Below are 23,713 nucleotides of genomic sequence, written 5' to 3' on the forward strand. Positions count from 1 at the left end.
CGATGCACACCCAGTCACACGCAAGAGCCAATCAAATGGCTCCCGCTGCTGTGTTTTGAATCGGAGAAATTTAACCGTCGAGCGCTGACCCACACACAGAGCTCACAGTGCATGAGAAAGCAAACGTGTGTAATCTGATTTATTATCACAAAACGGAATAAAGTATCACTGCAAGATGGATTTAGACTCCATGAAGTATGCGGAGCTGAGAAGCCTCGCGAAGGAGCTCGGCCTTAAAGCCAATATGAAGGTAATGGAGTTGTACTTTTTAAATACATTCAGAAATACTTCGAGGTTATTGTCCAACTGTGTTAACGCTACACTAACGGTTACTGTAAGCTAACGTTTGCATTTGTGTGTAACTTTAACTGTGCCAAATGTACTCAACAGGCAAATAAGTTATAACGTTAACCTCTTTGCAACAGGCTAACGGTTTTTTTGTTCGAAAACAGGCCGATAAACTCCTGAAAGCGATCAAGCGCCATTATCAACCAGAAACGGAGGAGGAAGAGCAGGTAACTCAATCCTGATCAATTATACTTTTGTTTACGGCAAAATCAGTCTTATTTTTTCTTACGTTAATGCCTGATGTGTACCTTACACCAGTGTATTCTTGTTTTTTTCCAGGGACAAAAGAAAGATGTTACTGCTGTTCAAGAAGACGTAACTGCCACACAAGAAAGTGCTAGGGAAAATAACGACGCATCATGCAAGGAAGACGTTTTCAGCCCCGCTGTGTTTGTGAACACACGCCGGGCCCGGGGAAAAGGAAAACATACCAAGAGAAAGATCTCTGATACTATATCAGGGCCTGAGAGTGATGCTGAGTTACTTCCAAGTGCTGCAGAGGTAACGCTAACTTACTTCACATCATAAAATACAAATACATGACATTAACAAAGCTACAACTAAATAGGACAGCGTTTACATGTGTTGTTGTGCATGTTTATCCCCCCACTACTCATTGGTACAAATATGCAAAGTCCATGCAGGGATGGATCCCTATGTATAGAATTATTTTTGCTGCAGTGTAGAGCTGGGCGATATGGAAAAAAAATCAGATATCACAATATTATTGACCAAATACCTCAATATCGATACTGCGACAACATTGTAGGGTTGACTGTTGGTGTTTAACAAAATATTTTCACAATTAGATTTTAGGAAAATAATCATCAACAATGTGAAATACAATGATTAAGTGGTTAAAGGCAAATCATAGAAAAGCTAGAACAGTCTGGTAAGTTCCAAAAAGTACATCACTTTACAATGCAGCCTTTAAAACCAGGGACAGATAACACTTGTTATATCACGATATTACGGTATCCAAAATCTAAGACGATATCCAGGCTCATATCACGATATTGATAGAATATCGATATATTGCCCAGCCCTACTGCAGTGTCAATTTCTTGCATTGAGGAGGATTAAAGATTTAAAAAGACGGTTGTTCCTTTTTTAAAGGGTGACACCGAAGTGGCTGCATCTAGCACGAAGAAGAGAAAAGTGTCCTCTGCCAAGGATACTGATAAAAGTGAAACGGAGCCTCCTAAGGAGTCTCAGGATGCTGACAGTGAGCAGCAGCAGCCGGACATCAAGGATGAAGCAGCTGTGCATGGTGATACAGGTCAGTAGTATGAATTTGAACCGTTTCTTCCACTCTTCTTTAGTCCTGATTATCACATACTAACATTTATTTTTTTCATTTTAAATGTCTGTCCATTAAAAAGCACCAAAAGTGGCCAGAGCTGGTAGAATCCCTCGTTACCAAGGACTCCAGCAGAAGACCAAGTCGTTGCTGAAGCCTGTCACTCCTAGTAAGTTCTTTTTTATTTATTTTTTTCCCTTGCTTTCCCTCTTCCACCATCCTTTTTTTTTTTTTTTTTTTTTTTTTTTGAACCAAAACCTCAGAGACCATTAAACTGTACTTGCGTACAAATCTTAAAACGAGTTTTGTATATTGTTCCTCTTTTGTAGATTTCAAAAAACTCCACGAGGCACATTTTAACAAGATGGAGTCGATTGACTCCTACGTCCAGCGAAAGACCAAGCAGATGGAGACGTTGAGAAGTTCAGTTAAAGAACTGAAGGTAGGCTGCTCAAAAGCTTCTAAACAGTCTTGGCTGACTATATCCACAACCTTTTTTTTTTTTTTTTTTTAATGTTAAATCTTTAAATTGGTTTTTAAAATGACATTCCATTTTATTTTCAGAAGCTTTCTGACAAAACTAAACTGCAGCAAGTTGATGGCAAAACTCAAGTGGTAAGTCTCATCTCCTGTTGAACATCCACAACTGTACACAGGCACTACAGTTGGAGTACATATCGTCTGTTTCCAGAGTGCATTGAAGGTGATGATGACCTGTATCCACGTTTTTCTACAGAAGGCAAAGCCGAGTCGCGCCTCTATGTTCAGCCCTGTCCTGGCGAGTAAGGGACCAGCTGAGGACAAACGCAGACACACTTTGCTCTCTGCCAGCAAAGCTCCTCCGAATAAACCTGCTGGGAAGCAAGGCGCTGCGTTCAGACCGTCGGTCCTTTCCACTCGCAGGATCAATGTTCGGTGAGTCACTCTTTCTTTCTCAGGCCTCTGTTGGGACAGAAATCTCATGACATCTTCCAGCGACCAGCTGTTGCTGGTAAAGTTTTGGACGTCGCAGCCGCCCTCTTGTTGTTGTGAATTCCTCACGCTACGGAGACTGTGGAGCAGCCAGTAAACATCACCCAGCTCACACAGGGTTAACATCCCAACACACGTGGATAGATTTGGTTCCTGCCTTGGCCTTCTCTTGTCCATAACATTCTAACACAAGTTTTTATTGTTTTATAACAATGCATCATAGTGGCCTTTTTTGACATTGATCAACAGAAAAAAAAATATTCTATTAATTCAGATTATATTTTCACTGACCTTAATTTATAGATAAAAATACATGTTTGCATAAGAGACTGCCCACTTCTATCTGTATTTGTGAGCACAGCGTAAACATTCACACCCTTTTCACTTTATATTAATTTAAAGGATCTTTCTCTAATGCTTTCTGTCAAAAGAGCAACATTACATCTCCTTTTGATTTCAATATTGTAAAACATGAAAACATATTTTTGGCACTTTTAGTGGCCAATGTGACACTTTAACGGCTGCGTGTTTGCAGGTTCTCAGAAGCCACTCGTGACAATGTGTTGAAGAAGTCCCTGGTGAAGACGCCGGCGCCCCGCATGTCACCCTGTGTGGCCTCGAGCACCCCCCAAAATCAACCCGGTAATGAAGGAAAGCCCAAAAATGTGAAGGCTTTAACTTTCTCTGCCACAAAAACTCCAGGTAGCTTTACTTTTTTTTTAATCCTTGGAATGCTATTCAAATTTGCCCATAGATATGTAGAGAGTGAGTGATTTACCCCCCCTACCCCCTCTGCTTAATTCCAAAGGAGCATTCGTTTTCACCGGCAACATGAGTACTTCAACAACCCCCGGTACAAACAAGTCCGGCTTTGATCTGAAGGCGAGTCTGTCCCGTCCCCTCACCTACAAGCCTCACACAGGTACAAAACCGCTTCTTAATTTCTCTGCTTCCTGAAATATGGCATCAGTAGACAGACAAGTCCCTGACGTTTTTTTGGTTTTGTTTTTATAGGTAAACTGAAGCCGTTTGGAGACACCAAAGAGAACGCGGCGGGAAACAAGTCGCTGATCGCAAACTCCCATCAGAAGAATTACAAACAGCACCAAGTCCAGACAAGGTACGTTTTTAAAATGGTCTCCCATAACAAATTACTCTTACAACATCAGCCTCTTATGGATGTTTCTCTATCTTATGTTAGGGGGGACAGAAGAGCAAAACACGCAGAAGACCGGAAGCAGAAGAAGGAGAGTATGCTTGGGGCGAGAAGAGGCCTCGTCATGATGTAAACATGCCGTGGTTGTTTGTAGATGCTTTGTATAGCCTGTTCTTTTTTTCAGTGTAAATATTTTGTCGTCTGCAGTGGACTCTTTGATTTCTGCAGTCTCTTTTAGCCTACTATTAGGAAGCTCCTATTTTCTGCTTCTATACAACCTACTGCACAGTGTTTCTTAGATTTGACTCATGGCGTAGATGTAAGCCCTTGCAGCTCTAAATGATGCTTTGTGTTTGAATGTGTAAAGAATTGATGTTCTGTTTTGCTGCGTTTGCTGAAACTGGTAATTTTGTTCTTAAAAATTTGATATGCTTTGTTTTTTACTCGTTGGGAAAATGATAAAGACATTGATACAAAAGTTTGCTATTGTAGTCTTTTAACATTTTGTATGCACGATATCACGATTTTAAAATTAAATTTGTCCTGCAAAAAAAAAAGTGAGAATTCACAGAAATATTTTTATTAAGATCTGGTTGTTTGACATGATCTGTTGGATTTAAATGGGTCACATACAGGACTTGGAACACAATAAACTCAATATTGTTGTGAAAGAGCAGGAAGATGGTCTCAATGTCCTGGAATGGAAAAGTTGTAAATGTTAACAGCTACAATTGTTTTATCTCCTAACAAGTCCTGAATTGGCTTATTTTATAACCACATACATACACTACCGGTCAAAAGTTTGGGGTCATTAGACATTTCTATTCCAGACAATTCCAGCTGAGATCAGTTGCATTTTTTTTTTTTTTTTAATCAGGGTAGCAGTTTTCAGATTACATTGTGTTTACATAATTGCAAAAGGGTTCTCGACTGTTGTAGAAAGAAGTGACTGATCTTTAATGCAATATCTACATTGCCCATTATCAGCAACCATTCATCCAATGTTCCAACATTCTGTTTACTAATCTGATATCATTTTAAAAGGCTAACTGAGAAAACAATGGAGAACCCTTTTGCAATTATGTATTATGTAAGAAGCTGCTCCACTGTTACTGAAGTGTCAGTTAATTTGCTAGAATCCAAATATACCGTGTCTTAAAATAAGTGTTACCAGCAATGATGGATGGGGTGTAATATATTGTCCACCTCAAGAAGGTGGTACATTTGTTGGTAGTTACGCCGCCACCATTATTCAATAACAGTGCATCTGCAGTATTGTAGTACTTGCTTTCAAATTTCAGGATTCCTCTTGTACACCTCGTAAGCAAACTCCTCCGTGTGTGCATAATCTTTGCAGACGCCAACAAAATCAATCTCCAGCTGGAACGGACCGTCTGCTTTATCTCCCAAGGTAAATCCAATGGTGTTAACCTGTTAATACAAAAAGATGTGGTACACAAACTAATTTAGGTGAGCAAAATTGTATTAGAATGTTACGGTTAAAGCAGCCATATTATGCTAATTTTCAGGTTCATAATTGTATTTTAAGGTTGTACCAGAATAGGTTTACATGGTTTAATTTTCAAAAAACACCATATTTTTGTTGTACTGCAGCGCTCTCTCTCACTGCTGCAGATCCTCTTTTCAGCTGATCTCTGTTTTAGCTACAGAGTGAGACCTCTTTTCTTCTTCTTCTTCTGTACTATCTTTGATTGCACTAGCATGTGCAGTAGCTCAGATGTAGATCATGTCAGCTAGCTAGCTCCATAGACCGTAAAAGAAAGGCTGTTTCTACAACTTTGGTCAGTTACAAGGCAGGATTAGCTGGGAGACTTCTAAATGAGGGCGCACATGGAAGTAGTTCTTTTGTAGATTATGGTGAACTTGTGTGTGTTGTAGCAGTGCTTTGCTATTGAGAATGAGGTAGCATGCTAGCGTTAGCATGCTAGTGTTAGCGTTAGCATTAGCATGCTAACGCTACGAGCTAATGGTTGCGGTTAGCCTGCTCGTTTCGGCTTGTGACGTCACAAGCCGTGCCGATTTTGAACAGCTCACCCAGAGACTGAAGGCAGGACACATTCAGAAACCATATCTCACTCTAAACAGCATGGATGGATTTTTTTCAAAGTTTGTATGTGTGTGGAAGCACCAGAGACACAACATAACACCCCAAATCCCAGAAAAAGTGATTTTTTCATAATATGGGCACTTTAAAAAAATATCCATAGGTAATGACACAATTGTACTCAACGATGTAACTTAGTAATGTCTTAGTTCTGTATTTGATGCCATGTCAGTTGAACTTTTCCCTTTGCTCTACCTTGTCCAGCCAGAGAGGATGCTGGTCGTCTTGTATCCTCCCACGATGTGTGATGAAGAACTTGGAGAAGGGTATCTGTAAATGAGTAACACTTAAGTGTTAGAAGGACTGCTAAAAAATGATATTGGACAAAAGAAAAAAAACTCATTAAGCAGATATTCCTAAAAGTCAAAAGTGCAGCAAATGTGGTAACAATGTTCTCCAGATGTTTCTTCTGGTATATCAACATAGTCAGAAGGGGTATTAATTATGTTTTTTGCTCGCCTTGACATCCTGCCAGTAAGGTCCTCCCCTAGTATACAGGAAATAATTGTATATGTCATCTTTCTGGTGAGAGAAGTAGGTTTCTGTGGCGATGTTGATCATCCACGGACGGCCATCACCACGCACTCGCAAATGCAGGGTGTTGAAACTGGACCAATCGTAGTGCTTTTTTCTATCGAATGAAGCCTAAAGAGAGACCAAAAAAAAGTAGGGAGTTAAGTGCAGCTGTATTAATCCTGTAACTGTGACCAAAACGAATTTAAGAACAGTAGAGAATTCCCAGACCTTGGGTGTGTGTAGGTTTTCATTTCAATACAAACCACCAACCAGATATTCCTGATTTTTGGTCACCTGCCAAAGTCTAGTGGTAGCGCTAGGCAACAGAACAGTACTATGAGATATAAATGTCTAAATATCTGTTTAGTTGTAGAATAACCCGCCATTATCTTGTTTTTGTAAGACGAAGAGTAAAAGAATGGGGGGCTAAAACAGAGAACTCCCCCAAAAAGCATGTATTATTATACTATAGGCAACTTAAACACATGACTGTTGCTGTAGATCATACTCCCAAAATATAATTTAAAATAACAAAAAAAAATAGTTGTTTCCTTTACAGCCAATAATAAAGTTCTAGTGGGGAAAAAATGATGTTTATATTTAACTATATTTATTTATCTATAGGGCTAAAAGTTGTCAAAATAAAATTTGAGTCACAAAATCCGCCTATATGCGCGCACACACACACACACACACACACACACACACACACACACACACACACACACACACACACACACACATACACACACACATATACACACACACACACACACACACACACACACACACACACACACACACACACACACACACACCTCCCAGGTTTGCTAAAACCCCAAGTTTCTAGGGAAAATACTTAGGACGTGACCTCGGTATCATCAATGGCCCTGGATACTATTACAGTAACTTCCCAACCTCGTTAGAAGTGAATGTATGATTCCACAAACTAACCAGTGGTTGCTTGGAGCGCATGGTGCAGTAGCCACTGTAGCGGGTTTCTCCATCCCTTGGAGGAGTAGAGCTCAGAGTCCCGTACAGTAAACAGGTGTTCTGGTTTTTGCCAAGCTTCAAGTGAACTTCACTTTGGCCTCCTATCTCTTGATCGGAGGACACCGTCCACTGCTCCAGGCTCTCCGGACCTCTGAACTCCCACAGCACTTGGTTCTGCTCCAACATGTGCTCGAGGATCGGTTTGCCTTGTGGACCAACCCAGCGGTCAGAAAACTCCTTCTTCAGGAGTGCCAAATGCTTCTTTACCCCGTCAAAACCCTTTGAGAAGCCAAAGTTAATCGGCTGCCATGGAAACTTGTCTACTTTGGGCTGGCCGGGTCGTCTGTATTCACCCTGACTCACAGCTCTTTTGGGCCCAGTGAGAGGGGAGGTGGAGGGGAGGAGCAGCTGCTGCTGGTGGTGGTGGATGGAGCTCAGCAGCCTCACTGAGGGGAGACTGATCTTTGGCAGAGACATTTCAGTAGTGATATGGACGATTCACTGCTGGGATACATCACACAGAAAAGTGGTGTCATTACAGTGGAGTTACAGGGTGGTAATGAATTATCAAGATTAAGTTCAAATAGGGCTGGGCAATATGGAGAAAATCAAATATTACAATATTCTTGACCAAATACATTGATGTTGATACTGCGATGATATTGTAGGGTTGACAATTGGTGCTTTCACAAATACATTTTAGATCAGTACAGAGTCAGACACTGTCCTGTGACTCCATGACTGTCCCGGGACAGTCAGACACTGTCCTGTACACTGTCTTGTGACAACCTTGACTGTCCCGTACACTGTCCTATGACTCCCATGACTGTCCTGGGACAGTCAGACACTGTCCTGTACACTGTCCTGTGACTCCATGACTGTCCCGGGACAGTCAGACACTGTCCTGTACACTGTCCCGGGACAGTGTCTGGGAGTCACAGGACAGTGTACAGGACACTACTAACAGGACAGGACAGTTTTTGCTGCCACTGCTACTGACTAAGTGGTTAAAGGCAAATAATAGAACAGCTAGAACTGTCTGGTAAATTCAGAAAAGTACATCACTTTACTTTAATGCAGCCTTTAAAACCAGGAAAAGACTAAACTTACCATATTACGATATCCAAAATCTAAGACAATATCTAGTCTCATATCACAATATCAATATAATATCGATATATTGGCCAGCCCTAAGTTAAAATGTTAAAGGCTCTTTAGTTACACTAATTTTCTTTTGAAATATGAGTTAGGTTGTTTGTATTAATTTGTCTTGTAATAATAATTACAAGACATACATGACTTATCATTTTGTCACCTTTATTGAGTAAATGAATTATAGAATTATGGTAGGCCGGTCATTTAGGTACAGCCATGTTTAACACTACATTTTATTAATATTTAAATACATAACCATGTGGTTTAACGTTACATTACTCTGAAAACCTAATGTGATAGTAAAAAAGTACATGTTTAACATAATCTGGTTCTACTTACTGTGATCATGTTGTACCAAAAGGTGACGGATGGATATTTCAGCGCCTTCTGTTCTTGTTTTAATTTGACAAAACCATTAAGCTATCAGTTATGGATTGAAAACATTTATAAACTGGTCGTGTATTTACAAATCCAAGACATATTACACACGGGACAACAGTAAAAGGTTGATTTATCGTGGACCATGAATGTAGCTGTAGTGCACCAAAGATTGCTGTCCTGACTGACGCACTCACTGTCAATATGTAGTTCCTTTCTTCACACCGCCGCGCGACGACCGCCCAGCGTTTCTCAAAAAAGCAAAGCGTTTTTAAAAGCGATTCCTTCCGACGGCGGTTACCGCCGGGAGTTCAGCACGTTACTATTACACATCCATGGTTCAGCACGACGCACTCTGTGCGCGGTCACGAGTGCGGCAACCGCTTCATACCTCTACCACAGTGATCAAAACCGCTTCCCTTCTGCCGCCTTCCCGTCATAGTAATGACTGGAGGAGGCGAGTTGCCGCCATACAGTCTATGGTTGCCGCGCGGCTAAGTGAACTGAAAGCCCCTTCAGCTAACTTTCAATGTCCTCGCATCCTGGCCCAACGTTTTTCTTGAGTTAAACAAAGTAATATGATAAGTACATAAATATGGATGAATATGAGCATAAATATAAATTCTGTTTTCAATGACAGCTATAAAATCCAGCCGCAACTATGGTATCAATACTAGCACGCATGCGCAGTACTGCCTTTGTGTGGCAGACTGCAGAGCCAACTAGCTCGAAAGTAGCATCGGCTAGCCTCAAACATTTAGACGACACAGAGGTAGCTAGCAGGTTAGCCGCGCAGCTAATCATGGTGAATGTAAAGAAGCGGAAAGGTCGAGTCGTAATTGACTCGGACTCCGAGGACAGTGCTAGCGACGATAATTTAGATCAGGTAGGTGCGCGTTTTTCTGATTTTGTTACAACGGATCGATTATTAACGTTAAGTTGTCAACAGTTTCGAGGTTAGGCTAATGTATGCTAACTGACTGCGCTGTGGTTTGCCTCGCTTCAACAAGCTGAGAGTGGGCCTGTCTTATTTACATCCCTTTATTCCTTTCCACACACCATTGCTAAAGACAAACGTTTAGATTGACGGAGACGGAGGAAAGTGTGAGGTTGTAACGTTACAGAAACGGTGTCTTAGCATCAGCCAGCTAAGTTACGCTAACGTTAACGTTAGCTACATTCTGAGAGATGCACTCAACACTAGCAATCATGCAGTGTTATGTTGCCACCAAAATGCCGCGCCATGGGCCTTTCACTGGTTTCGAGTCGTAAGCTGCTTTACTACGGTCGTGCACTGTTGGGGAATTCGATTGTTAGCATTCAGACTGAACGAGAACGGGACACGTTTGCACACTGAACCGAAGCACACTGTGGACTCGCACTTGAATTAGCTAAAAGAACATTATCTGCTGCATGACGTCATGGGCGCAGAGCTGTAGTTCTATTTCGGTGTTGTTGTCAAACAAGCTCTGGCAGGCTGACTGAGGAGCTCTCCAGTGTAACATGTCAGTCTGTACAGGACTGCTGCCCCATGTGCATTACCTGGCAGTACACTATCAAACAGTTGATGCTCAGAGACAGACCAGATTGTAAAAAAAAAAACAGATGACCAGAAGAGTTGATACAAGTTCAGTCAGTTGTTTCCTAGGTTGCCCAAATCATCAATGAGTTCTTCATGTGTAGGGCTGGTCAGTGCTAGAGATCACCTTGATGAAAACAGCTATGCGGACTAAATGTTATAAGTGTTAATACATTTAACTACTGCAGTGATTAGTATGAGATAGGGATCCAACTTTGTCAATCCCATATTGCTTCCGATATCTAGGGCTGGGTGATATGATGATGTATACTGTCTAAACGATATAGAAAATATCGTATATATTTTTCTACATCGTTTCTATAGTGATGTCGGAAAAACCAGCTGCTGAAATATTACGATATTTACTTTATTTGGACAACGCTTAACATTCTTATTCAAATTCTTTTCATTATTCACTAAAGTTTTTAATAAAATGTTATATGTATGGATATCGTTATCGAGATATGAAATTACCTATATCGGGATTAGAAGATTTTGGCCATATCGCACAGCCCTACCGATACCTCAACTCTGCTGATACGCAGTATCGATCCGATACTACACGGTACAATCTGCAAACCTCGATGAGCGGAAGTCATTAGAATCATTTTGACGTAAGATAACATGAGGCCAGAGACTTAAGTGGCACTATAAACTGAGTTAACAGCCCGTTGTGAGTGATGGCCAATAAAGTATGGGTACCAATAAAGTAACCTAACCTAACTATGGCAGAAACACTGTATTCTGTAATGACACAGGCAAAGGAACAATTTATGGTAACGTGAATTGGTCACATCAGTATCGGCGCTGATGCACTGTATTGGTGCGTCCCTACTTTGAGGCCATCGCAATGGACTGCAGCTTTTCCACGTTCGTACAGCAGAAACATAATTCAGCTGTTAGCACATACTCTCACTCACATTCTCTCCTTTTGTGTATGATCTTGTTCAGAAGTATTCAGGCCCTGTTAAGAACTAGTATCTTGAATCCAAGTTCTGCTTAGATCCAGTTGAGACAAATTGCTGCTCCCTCCTGTCATCAGAATGTGTTTTGATGACCACTTGTGACTGGATTTTGCTTCTTTGCTCACATGTTATTTTACCTGTGGTAAACTGACCGCTGCTAAACAGAAGTACACATTTGCTCCTTCCCACTCAGCTAGTCTGTAAGCTTTCAAACTCTTGTCTTGGCAAGTCAACTGTGTTTAGGAGGTTTGTCTTGCTGTTTGCATATTCCAAAAAGTTGACCGGTCAGTCCTTCAATATAATCATGGGCCTAATGCATGTCAACTCTGAATGTAGCTTAAAAAATTGCATTCCAAGAAATCCTCTGTGCATTTCAGATTGATCTCCACAAGTATTTAGAGATGTCCATTTAGGATGGGATCATCCAAGACACATTTTATTGCCAAGTTCAAGCAGGGCTTTAATTGCTACTTTGTGTAATAGGGGTGGGAATCACAGGGTACGGCACGATACATGGCTCACGATACCGAGAATATCACAATGCAGCAATTCTGCGATAATATATTGCGAGACAATCCTATAATGATACATCACGATATCGGTCGAATTAAGAATACAAAATGCCCGTGAAAAGGTTAAGTGCAGGTTTTCTCTTTGTTCACCGCAAGTCCAAACTGTTAGAAAACAGCAGAATTCTGCAGCACAAGTTTTTTTCAGTCTGCAAATTAAAATCACACTATAGAGCAACTATGAAAAATGATTATTAAAAAAAAAAAGTTTTTCTATAAAAGGCACATAAAAATGCAAATTCTAGTGCTTTAGTTCAAAACCAACCTGTGTATGTAAATCCTGTTTACATTTTATGCTCATACTTTTTAAAAGCTCAACCAACTTTTCCTTGTGTGTAAATTTTGACACATTTTATTGCTTAAAACTTTTAAAGAATGACAAACTTGTTTTTGTGTCTATCGGGACACAAGAGCTTTATTTTATTAATTAAAATATGGATATTTGGGGCGCCTGGTTAGCTCACCTGGTAGAGCAGGCGCCCATGTAAAGAGGTTTACTCCTCGACGCAGCAGTTGCTGATTTTACTGGCCGCTCGTTCTGAACCACATCACCGTCTTCTCATTTTCAGGAGCTCTTGTCTTTGGCAAAGAGGAAGAGGGTTGATTCGGGGGATCAGGAAGAGCCGGTTAGCAAACCTGCCGCGTCTACAGACTCAGAGACATCGGATAGCGATGATGAGGTATGGCAGTCCTAGTATTCCCTCCTAAAATACTTGACTTTTCTGTTTGGGACATGCAGTCTGTAGTATTTGATAACTCAAAACTGAATTTCTCACTCCTTTGTCTAGTGGACTGTGGGTGGCACCAAAGGCAAAAAGAAGGTTAAGCCAGGCAAAGGGTCCGAGAAGAAGAACGCTACTAAGAAGAAGGTTCATAAAACAACGGCGTCTGGCAGCTCTGATGGAGACAGCTCAGCTGAGAGCTCCGCACCGGAGGAAGGTACATCTTCAGGGTTTATGGGGGAAAATGTGCTCCGTGCTCTACAAGCAGGCTCACCTACCTACTCATTTTCCTATGCCTGTGTGTCTAAGTGACTGATGGGAAGAACAATCTTTGACATTGGTCCAGTATTAAACAAGATCGCTGCAGTCAGCATCAAGCAACAATAACTTGCGTTGTAGCAACAAGCTACAACGTAAGTTATTGGGCAGTGGTGCACCTTTTAATTTACGCGCACAAATGTGCTTGTTTTGCCACTGACGTGCTCAGATTATTGTTCGTTGTAAATTGTGTCTGACAACGTCATGGAAAGGATTCCTAAGGAGGTCAACCTTTCTGTTAAAGAGTAAGATCCTTTTGATAAATTGCAATCGAAATTGTGTTCGCTAAACCCACCAGACTCTATGTAAAAAAAAAAACAACAAATACACTACGTTAAAAGTCGACAGACACAAAATCCAACTATGAAAAGCCGTTGCAGTTGGTTCGTCTTTTCACTCTATCAACAATCACCACTCTGGTTTTACGTTGAAATTAGCACATACTTTACCGATTTACATGCAGAAATATGCTGGCTCTGGAGTCTGGTGGATTTAGCGATCTCGGAGCTGTTTCTTGTTTAAAAAAAAAAAAAAAAAAAAGAGGATTTTACTCGTTTAAAAAAGGTCTATCTCCGAAGGGATCCTTTCCATAATGTTGTAAGACACTTAGAATAATAATCTCAGCCTGTCGGTGGCAAAACGAGCACTTTTAGTGGACGAAATTGACTATGCACATTTGCCCTATAGGGTTACAAGGCAGCCCGGTTTGCGGCTGCCAGTCACAGCATTATCGCTACATACTGGACCAATTTGAAAGATTCTTGTTTCCATCAGTTACTTCAGTTACTCACACACAATAACATAGGAGAGTAGGGTCCAGGTTGAAAACAAACACCCTTTAAAGTACAAAGCCGATTTGGCTAGATATATTCTGAACTGTAGATTACACAATATCACCAGGCTGCCAAGTCCATGGGTCACTCATCCCCTTTCTCATCAGCTGGCACATAGTCTTGCATCTAAGCTGTTGTTTGTTTATTTGTGTTATATTGTCTTGCTATACACTGGGTCCACATGGATATAGAAAAGTCTATGAGGAAAAGTTCTGGAAATCTAGTCAGAATTCAGCACCAGCATCCAAGATGATTAAGATATGACTGGCAAGAAAAAAAATCACATGCATTGTCGTCTCTTTAATTGCTTTCATAAAAAAACTTTTATGATTTAGATTACTCAATATCAGTGCCTTATATAATATTACTCATGTGGATAAAAAGCTGCCATTGCCACCTGGTGGTTACAATGCCCAAGTGTCACCAATCAGCTGTTAGGGTCCCCTCATATTCCACTTTAAATGTAGTGTGATGTCATTTCCATTTTAGCCATTTACATTTTTTTAAATGCATGTCTCACTGCCAATAGTTGTACATAAAATCTTTTAGGAGACGTATTAAAGCGGAGCACAATGGGGTAAAATAAAGGAGTAGACTTTGGTCATGTTTAATGGTGCCAGTAACCATCAGGACATACTGTGACTGTACTCTGGATGAGAACTAAAGTCAGCTGTTTGTGCCGATGAATCGCTGTTTAACAGGCGAGGTGTCCGACTCGGAGAGCAACAGCTCGTCCTCCAGCTCCGACTCGGACTCGTCCGAGGACGAGGTGTTCAGGGACGGCTACGACGACGACCTGATGGGAGACGCGGAGGACAGAGCTCGGCTAGAGCAGATGACGGAGAAGGAGAGAGAGCAAGAGCTGTTCAACAGAATCGAGAAGAGGGAGGTGCTCAAGAGACGGTGAGTGGGGATGATGCGAGAGAGGAGCAGGAATGATGAATGTTTTAAAAAAAAAAAAAAAAAAAAAAAGAGAGAGATTTGTTCCAACAAGGGCTGCACAATATATCGTTTTCTTTAATCGTCATATCAACTGCCTCAATTACCATATTGGGAAAGGTTCTTGGTGATTTCCTTTCATAGTTTTTAAATTCAACAAGCAATGTGTTGTATTTTAGCAGAATACTGAAAGCAGTAGAAATGCAGAACTGACTACACTTTTTAATATCGCTTTATCTATCGCAAGTAATATCGTTATCGCAATATTCAACGTTATGGATATCGCATATTGTCCTCATATCATGCAGCCCTAGTTTCAACATAACACATGAGATGTGGACAGTGAAATAGAACAAAAGAAGAAAAATAAAAAACAATCAGTGAAATGTACCGGCTTTGAAAGAATGTTAAAATGTATTTGAAAAGAGCACTAGTTCAGCATTTGTTTTCTCAACATCATTCAGGCATAAATAAGGCAGAGTCTGGCCTTTTTATCGTTGCTGAGTGTGTCTGTTTATCGACTCAAGACCAAGTTTGTTTTGACAGTTTTGAAATAAAGAAGAAGCTGAAGACGGCAAAGAAGAAGGAGAAAGAGGAGAAGAAAAAGAAGCAGGAGGAGGAGCAAGAAAAGAGGAAGCTATCTCAGGTTCAAGACACACAAGTGGTGAGTCCAGTTAAAACAATACATCAGGGCGGTTTCACACCAGAAAGTCCGTACCAAGGTTCATGTTTTTGTTACGTTGTATACATTTGATCCGGTAAGTTTTGGTTTCACACTGCAGTTATGCAAGAGCACTAAAGATCTATACGTGACAAAACTACGTCCTGCCGTCATCACATACGTGAGCTGCGTCTCCAGATACTTATAATTGATTGGTTCGTAGACAGGCTTCCTCGTCCTCTCGTCTCCTCTCTCTGTGTCGGAGTTTTTTCAACTGACTGCTGCTCTCCCCTACTGACTGCTGCTCTCCCCTACTGACTGCTGCTCTCCCCTACTGACTGCTGCTCTCCCCTACTGACTGCTGCTCTCCCCTACTGACTGCTGCTCTCTCCTACTGACTGCTGCTCTCTCCTACTGACTGCTGCTCTCTCCTACTGACTGCTGCTCTCTCCTACTGACTGCTGCTCTCCCCTACTGACTGCTGCTCTCTCCTACTGACTGCTGCTCTCTCCTACTGACCCCTACTGACTGCTGCTCTCTCCTACTGACTGCTGCTCTCCCCTACTGACTGCTGCTCTCCCCTACTGACTGCTGCTCTCCCCTACTGACTGCTGCTTTCCCCTACTGCCGCGGCTCTTTTTGTTTTGTCGTGATGTTGAGAAGCAAAGACACGGGAACTTTCTTTCTGGAGCATTTATTCAGAGACAAACGGAAACCTAGACTGTACATTTACTACCACTTAACAAGTAAACTGCTGATGTATTCTCTGCTCTGATAGCCAACAGCCAAGAGCTGTCTGCTCTGAGCGCATTCACCGTCACTCACTCTCTCATGTAGCCTACACACTAAGCACCGAGCTATTCCTTAAAGGAGCTATTCCCCGGTCTTGTAACACAAGGAGAGCCTGCCAGAGCTTCTTGTATTTGGTCCGAAAGTCCGAACCATCCAAAAAATGCTTTCACACTATAAACGAACCGGACCATGGACCACCTCTTTTTATCGGACCAACATTTGGTCTTTTGATCCGGACCGTGGCCCGGGGAAGGTTTCACACCTGTAATTTTGGTTTGGATCAAGTCCGAAAGTCCGGACCAAACGAGGTAGGTGTGAAAACGCCCTTAGACAGATGTTGCATCACAAAAATGTGTGTTGCGGTGCTCTGCTACTCAGAGGCATTCTGGAGGTATTATGAATAAAAATAAATTCATAGTGCACAACTACATCTGCACAAAACAGTTTAGTCAGTATTTTTGGTGATGTCTCACAATACCTTTTTCATAGATTATTTTTTTATCGATTGCATTGCTTTTTCTGTTCTTGTTGCTAATGCATCGGCAGCATTACACCTTTTCCTTATCCTGAGTTTGTCTTTGTGTCTGATTGGAATGTCCGCCCCTCTCTAGGTCATGTCACACAACAAGGAGAGACGATCCAAACGTGACGAAAAACTTGACAAAAAGTCCCAGGCCATGGAAGAGCTCAAAGCTGAACGCGAGAAGAAGAAAAACAAAACAGGTCGGTGTGATTTTTTTTTTTTTTACTTCTTTGTGATGCGGCTGTCGTGACCAATGAGTCCGTTCCAAACGCTGACATTTCATCCTTTTGGCGAGCAGCGGAGCTACTGGCCAAACGTCAGCCCCTGAAGACGAGCGAGGTTTACTCTGACGACGAGGAGGAAGAGGAGGAAGACGATGACAAGTCGTCAGTCAAAAGTGATCGGAGTTCCCGTTCGTCGTCCTACGACGACGACGAGTACGTTTCCCTTCTGCTCCTGCCGTTTTAAGCAATACAAGACCACGACTCTCTTGATTTCAAGTAACAAGTCTTGACTTTGTTCCACTCCCAGAAAAGAAGAAACTCCCCCGAAGTCGCAGCCCGTTTCACTGCCAGATGAGCTCAACCGGGTCCGCCTGTCCAGACACAAGCTGGAGCGTTGGTGCCACATGCCCTTCTTTGCTAAGACTGTGACTGGCTGCTTTGTGAGGATAGGGATTGGGAACAGCAGCAGTAAACCCGTTTATAGGGTAAGCTTGGGCTCCAGGAAACCTTTCTTGTACAGTGTTTAATATTGGGCGGCAATGTGCTCTTTTGTAATGGTGATAGAGAAGATCTGGGACTCTTTGGAAATAGTTAAATGAAGTCTGATAAGTGATGTTTAGCTTCCTTTTTTGTTGAAAGGTTGCCGAAATTGTGGATGTGGTAGAGACGGCGAAGGTTTACCAACTTGGATCAACGCGAACAAACAAGGGATTACAATTAAGGTGTGTGTGTATACAAGTACAGACTCAGTTAACAGACCTTCTCTTCCATTGTCCCTGCTTACCACAAATGTGACCGTTTTGATTGTAAATCTTCCTCAGGCATGGCGGAGACACACGCGTGTTCAGGCTTGAGTTTGTATCGAATCAGGAGTTTATGGACAACGAGTTCATGAAGTGGAAAGAGGCCGTAAGTGTGTTTTTGAAAAGCAAAATGATGTCATCTGTAACATCACTTTAAGCACTTTAAGAACTTGAAATGTCTTTTAAAAAGCACACAAGGAGCTATGAAGGAAGACAGGACGAGTTTTGATTCTTTTTTTCTTTTCCAGATGATTGTTGCTGGAATGCAAGTACCGACTCTTGACGAAATCACCAAAAAGGAGCAGTCCATCAAAGAAGCTCTGAACTATAAGTTCAATGACAAAGACATAGAGGATGTAAGTCTGTGTATCTAAATGGTCATTGATTTTTCTGGCCCAGTGATGCAGTACTCGAGTCCTACTGTAGACTTTGGACTCGATCCCTAGGCTTTGAGTCGAGTCCGACTCAAGTCGCTCTTCTCTGGACTCGACTCGGACTCCAACTCAGGTACTGGTGACTCGACTCGGACTCTCCTTTGGTGACTCGGAGTCGAACACGGGACCCGAGACTTGACTCAGACTCGACAGTTGGTGACTCGACTACAACACTGCTCTGGCCTCATGCATCGTACAGTGGAACAAAAACATGTTTCTGTCTTTACTTGCTGCAGATTGTTAAAGAGAAGGACAGATTCCGAAAAGCGCCGCCCAATTATGCCATGAAGAAAACGCAGTTGCTCAAAGACAAGGTAAAGGAGATGACAACAACTGTCGTGGATTTGTCCTGGAATGTGTGGTGACCCTAAATCGATCATCAGTTTGTGGCTGTCAGCCTCTTGCTTACTCAATTTCATTTGTTTGGATTGAAGGCCATGGCAGAAGAGAGTGGAGATGGCGATAAAGTGAAAGTAATCCAGGATGAGCTGAACGAGCTTGAGGAAAGGGCAGAGGCACTCGACAGACAGAGGACCAAGAACATCTCTGCCATCAGGTACACAAGCTACAGTTATCAATCAAATCCTGGATTCAGATACATGGTTGTAAACATTAGATAAGATTAGATTCAACTTTATTGTCATTGTGCAGAGTACAAGTACAAAGACAACGAAATGCAGTTTGCGTCCAACCAGAAGTGCAAAAAGAGCAGAAAAGTGCAATGTGATATACAAGTATAGACAGGTGGTGCATAGACAGGACAAGAAATATAGTGCAGTGTAGACAGTAGTGTACAGTTGGTTTACAGAAGGTGGTTTAGAGTAATATAAATTAAATATAAATATGTGCTGTGTATTAGCAGTTACCTTATAAGAGCAGAATAAATATGGCTATGTAATATGAACAACATAGAACAACAGATATGTGCAATGTAGCAGCAGTAACATTATAATAGTAAGAATAATATAGATATGCAGTGTATTAACAGAATATTAACATTGAAAACATGTTGTATATTATATAACTAACTATATATATATATATATATATATATATATATATATATAAAATAGCTGCAAAAGCTTACCTAAAATGTTACCTAAAACCTTTGACTGGTTGAAATAAACATTACAGGTTGCTGGGAAGGAAAACGAGTTTAGTTTAGAACTAGTTCCACGACCTGTTCCACATTCACACAATACAACGCAAAGAACGTGGGATTAAAATATATCCAACATATAAATTTACCTGAGGAGTGTTTCATGTCATATCTTTAGAAACACAATGCGTACCATATAATGACTCTTTGTTTTGGAGCAGTTTGTGTTTTAAGACGACGTTTTTGATTTTATGTATTATCCAGCTACATCAATCAGAGGAACAGAAGCTGGAACATCGTTGAATCTGAGAAAGCTCTTGTGGTAAGTGTCTGCCTCCTGAAGCCTCACCTTCTTGTTCGACTGATTTGCTTTTTAATAATTTAAATCTGTAGGAATTGATTATTTAATTGCAACAAAATTAGTGATTATTGTCCATATTGTTGTTTTTATAGTTTAAATGAAAACATGTTTTAAAATATAAGCCGTTGGAGGTGCCTGAAAATGGATCCATGTCTTGTTCACATCCTGTAGGTTCTGTTTGCACTGAAGGGGTGTGTGACACAAGTACAACAACAGTGTTACTGAAGGGAAGGTTCAGGCTTTACAAATGAATTGCGTCACAGGCTAGATTTTCTAAATCCTGAAAACAGAGCCAAGAGGAGATGCAGAAGTCTAGTTTTCTCTCAGACCACTTGAATTACAATATGCTGAAAGATTATTATTGAATGTTTGCTCAACGATGCCGAAAATAAAGTGCCTACCACAGTTTTAAAATTCTGCCTTACTTCAGATGTTTTCCTAACTTCCTAGCAGCACTCCATTGTTAGTGTTCCTAAGGCCTCCTGCACACTGCCTGCGTGGCGTTTCTGTTGCGCGTCTGTTGCGTGGCGTTTTCTATGTCTTTGCACACCAGAAACATGTCTGACGCGGCGCTGCTGCTGCTAGCCTTGTCTGTACACATGTATGTTTCCCATTGATGAAATGAAATAATGGCGTGTTCTTTAACTTTATTTTGTCAATATATTTTTGATTACAGCAAAGACAACATCGGCAGTATTGACGGCAAAATAGGCTACAGAATATTTTTGTTCTGTATTGACAGGTGCAATTATTTTTTATTTTTTTTAATTACATTTATATCTGCATTTATGTCAAAACCTAGAGACATTCAAACATCAAAATGTCATTTATTAAATGTATTAGTGTCAAAATGACATATAAAATTACATACATTTTCCTATTCTATTTTGCCTGGAAACGCTTCCGACACACTTGCGTGTCGCGTGAAAAATAGGCGTTGGTCCTATTTCTAGCACGCACGCATTTAGCCGCCTGAGACGTGCGTGTCACGCAGTGTGCAAGCTCTAACCTGTTAACATGGGAGCCGAAATAAAAACGGACACGCCACGCAGCTGACACGCTCACGCCACGCTCACGCCACGCAGCCAGTGTGCAGGAGGCCTAACTTTATACCGCTAAAATGTCGGGTTTCAGACCATCTCACCTATTGCATGTTTAGGGGGGAAAAAAAGACTTAACTATTGTTTTTACTGTTGTTTTGATCATTATAGATCAGTCAGTGGTCCAAGCTATCCCGCGGTTGAAATAACCCTTTTTTTTTGAATTGGTTTTCTCACAGGCTGAAGGACAAAATGCCAAAAACCAACAAATGGACCCGTTCACACGAAGACAGTGCAAACCCACCATGGTGTCTAATGTAAGATTCCTATATGTGTTTTACAAAATATTACATATGTGTACAGTGTAATAAACACTGCTGAATCTAATTTTGTTTATCTGTCAACCTGTTTTGGTTACCATTTTGGTTCTGCAGGCCAGAGACCCGTCAGTCCACGCAGCTATTCTTGCTCACCTGAACCAGAAGTACGGCTCTGGGTCAGCACCAGATGCACAAGGCGCCGACAAGAACAAACTGGTAAGCAGGGCAAGCCCCAAGAGACATAAAAGGTGTTTGAAATGTGACGTCAGAGATGTTTACTTCTTTCACTTGTGCAAACAACGCCCAAATCCTGATTGTAGTCCTGTTCCTGTTGCACTATTGCTGTGCTGTTTCACCAGCTGGGGCCTGTTTTTTTTTTTATTTATTTAAAAAAAATATATATATTAAATTTTGAGTCATCACAAAATGGACTCTTATTATGACAGTCCAGTTTCTGATGACATAAAAATATTCCTAATACAATTATGCACAGATATAACAGTTAGATATATACATATAACAGATAGTTTGTCTGCTAAATTTGATCAGGAATATTTTTTTGAAAGAGTATTATCAGAAATAAAAAATGCAGACTTTTTAAATGACTTGATGGACAACAATACATTTTAAGGCCTCAGCTGATATTATAAAACTTTAATGTGATATGTGCTTACAATGCATTTTTAACAGAGACCAGTTTTTTCTGGTTCAATGTGAAGTAAAGGGAAGGTCAAGCAGAAAATAACTTTCTACTTTTGCAGAAGGAAATAATCTTTCATTTAAAATATCTAAAATGTCTATTTTTTCCATTTTTTTGTCATATTATAGGGTCTACCAAACTCAAAAGACAAAGATGGCCCCAAGCCAAACACTGACCTCTCAGAGGACTTGTTTAAAGTTCATGATTTTGACGTTAAGATTGACCTACAGGTTCCCAATGCCGGTGAGAGGATTTCTTTTTTCAATACATTTTTTTTTTTTTATACTTGCTCAGGCTGGATGTATATTTTACTTAGCTGTAGTACAAAAGACGTTGTTAACGTTAACCACGGCACTTTAGAAACAAGACGTGTGAATGTTGCTCTTGTGTTCTGCAGAGGCAAAGTCTTTGTCCGTGAGTTCCAACGCGCTGCCGGTGAAAGACGGCGCTCCCCGCAGGTCCCTCAACCTGGAAGACTACAAGAAGAGAAGGGGGCTGATCTGATGTGGTAGTCCATCATTCAGTAACCACGTTGCATGTGTAATTGGCTGTGCGTGTGTGTGTGTGTGTGTGTGTGTGTGTGTGTGTGTGTGTGTGTGTGTGTGTGTGTGTGTGTGTGTGTGTGTGAGAGAGAGAGAGAATGTGTGAATGTTGATTCCACAGACTGTTTATCCAAACCCAGAGGAAATACTGATTGAGAAAAGACAACAATTTTCTCAAAGGATCTCGGAAGAAACTTGTCCAGATATTTGTTGTTTTGTTATTTTTGCATTATCACACACAAAATTGAGTTGTGTTTTTTTTTTTTTTTTTATGTATTTAACTTTTTCCCCCACTATTTTGGATCTTCTGGAAATCCACTTTATTTTTTATTTTTATTTTTTTCTGAAAGGATGCAGCGCTTGTGGACTATTACATTTGAACAAGGACACTATCTTAGGAGACTTAGATTGTTGAGGCATTTTGAAATTATTGGATTTCTAACGGAGCTGACCAGCTTGTCCTCACCAATAAATAATTGCTGTTGTAAACCCCCCTCCCCCCCTCCCTTCTTACATGTGATCATCTGCCCTCGCAGTCCATCCTGAATTTTTACAGCGTCGTGATTTTTTTGTCGATCACCATCTCTGACTCGACCGTGACGCCCGGCCCTCCATGGCAAATGTGAAAAAGTTCAGTTTGTGTCAACTGGACATGGTATCACTTTTTAAGTCTTTGAAACGACCTGTTTTAAGAGGAACCCTTTTCTATGACTGGCCTGGTTATAAAAGTGTTGCTTAATTTCTGTTATCTCTTTGTTGATTGTTGGAGGGGGTAACTCCCCTGCCCTTACCTCCCAGAGCAGATTCTATGTGTTATTGATTGTGTCCATAGTCAGTTTATGTATCGATGTGGCATGCCCATGTAAATATGCATTTTGGAGTGAGTGCGGAAAAAATAAAGAGGCACTGTTTCATAAATTCTGTGTCATTTTGTCTTTTTTTTCTAATCTAAAGTTAACACAAGTCACCCTGCTGAGGTTATTTTATCTTTTTAAGCTTGAAGCATGGAATTGAATTAACCAGGCTTGAATTCCATGATTTTACTTTATTGTTGTTTGTGTAATTAAGTACTTTTTGTGTATGTTTCTGTTTAAATTTTGTTGTTTTTTTTTTTGTTTTTTTGTTACTCAAGTTAAATTTTACTGTACCTTAACATAGCATCCATTATTACGCTTGAAATGATGGTTCTTACAAGCATGAGCTATTGGATGGGTGGAGATATTTACATTATTAGTGCGGGGAAAAAAGTGCTCTGGCTTTGTGTTCCTTATTTTGAAATGTCCAATGTTTCCACTGAAAACAATGTAGCCTTTTAAAAACTTTTTTTTTTAAAGGAAGTTTTTTCT

At 40.8% G+C, this 23,713-nt stretch overlaps 3 protein-coding genes across 7 annotated transcripts; 2 read left to right on the top strand and 1 right to left on the bottom strand.

The window, feature by feature from the left end:
- The first annotated feature begins 7 nt into the window (after nucleotides 1-7).
- nusap1 (nucleolar and spindle associated protein 1) lies at nucleotides 8-4,447 on the top strand. 2 transcript variants are annotated; one of them, XM_035994880.1, is made up of 12 exons: nucleotides 8-250; nucleotides 453-515; nucleotides 628-850; nucleotides 1,460-1,627; nucleotides 1,731-1,817; nucleotides 1,978-2,090; nucleotides 2,213-2,263; nucleotides 2,385-2,563; nucleotides 3,156-3,322; nucleotides 3,429-3,542; nucleotides 3,635-3,740; nucleotides 3,822-4,447. In XM_035994880.1, exons 1-12 carry the CDS (start codon nucleotides 176-178, stop codon nucleotides 3,907-3,909), a joined length of 1,434 nt encoding a protein of 477 aa, XP_035850773.1. In that variant the 5' UTR covers nucleotides 8-175; the 3' UTR covers nucleotides 3,910-4,447. The 2 variants fall into 2 exon arrangements, with proteins under 2 accessions (XP_035850773.1, XP_031165731.1); XM_031309871.2 differs by having other exon boundaries at nucleotides 628-849; nucleotides 1,465-1,627.
- Nucleotides 3,948-9,242, bottom strand: ndufaf1 (NADH:ubiquinone oxidoreductase complex assembly factor 1). 4 transcript variants are annotated; one of them, XR_004895767.1, is made up of 6 exons: nucleotides 8,905-9,132; nucleotides 7,372-7,914; nucleotides 6,361-6,546; nucleotides 6,097-6,171; nucleotides 4,876-5,207; nucleotides 3,948-4,562 (listed from the first exon to the last, which is right to left on the bottom strand). XR_004895767.1 is itself a non-coding variant. In XM_035994883.1 (5 exons), exons 2-5 carry the CDS (start codon nucleotides 7,885-7,887, stop codon nucleotides 5,067-5,069), a joined length of 918 nt encoding a protein of 305 aa, XP_035850776.1. In that variant the 5' UTR covers nucleotides 7,888-7,914; nucleotides 9,141-9,242; the 3' UTR covers nucleotides 4,799-5,066. The 4 variants fall into 4 exon arrangements, 3 of the variants coding, with proteins under 3 accessions (XP_035850776.1, XP_031165754.1, XP_031165753.1); XM_035994883.1 differs by lacking the exons at nucleotides 3,948-4,562; nucleotides 8,905-9,132 and adding an exon at nucleotides 9,141-9,242 and having other exon boundaries at nucleotides 4,799-5,207; XM_031309894.2 differs by lacking the exon at nucleotides 3,948-4,562 and having other exon boundaries at nucleotides 4,799-5,207; nucleotides 7,372-7,911; nucleotides 8,905-9,121.
- A 333-nt stretch (nucleotides 9,243-9,575) lies between these two features.
- rtf1 (RTF1 homolog, Paf1/RNA polymerase II complex component) lies at nucleotides 9,576-23,285 on the top strand. The gene is made up of 19 exons (XM_031309863.2): nucleotides 9,576-9,829; nucleotides 12,626-12,736; nucleotides 12,845-12,995; nucleotides 14,631-14,832; nucleotides 15,415-15,532; nucleotides 16,933-17,044; nucleotides 17,143-17,281; nucleotides 17,376-17,553; nucleotides 17,708-17,790; nucleotides 17,890-17,977; nucleotides 18,120-18,227; nucleotides 18,542-18,619; nucleotides 18,740-18,861; nucleotides 19,669-19,726; nucleotides 21,045-21,122; nucleotides 21,240-21,341; nucleotides 21,954-22,068; nucleotides 22,223-22,372; nucleotides 22,435-23,285. The coding sequence occupies exons 1-18, from the start codon at nucleotides 9,605-9,607 to the stop codon at nucleotides 22,327-22,329; spliced, it is 2,175 nt and encodes a 724-aa protein (XP_031165723.2). The 5' UTR covers nucleotides 9,576-9,604; the 3' UTR covers nucleotides 22,330-22,372; nucleotides 22,435-23,285.
- The last annotated feature ends 428 nt before the right edge of the window (nucleotides 23,286-23,713 follow it).

This window comes from Sander lucioperca, chromosome 18 (assembly GCF_008315115.2).
Source record: "Sander lucioperca isolate FBNREF2018 chromosome 18, SLUC_FBN_1.2, whole genome shotgun sequence".
NCBI lineage: Eukaryota > Metazoa > Chordata > Actinopteri > Perciformes > Percidae > Sander > Sander lucioperca.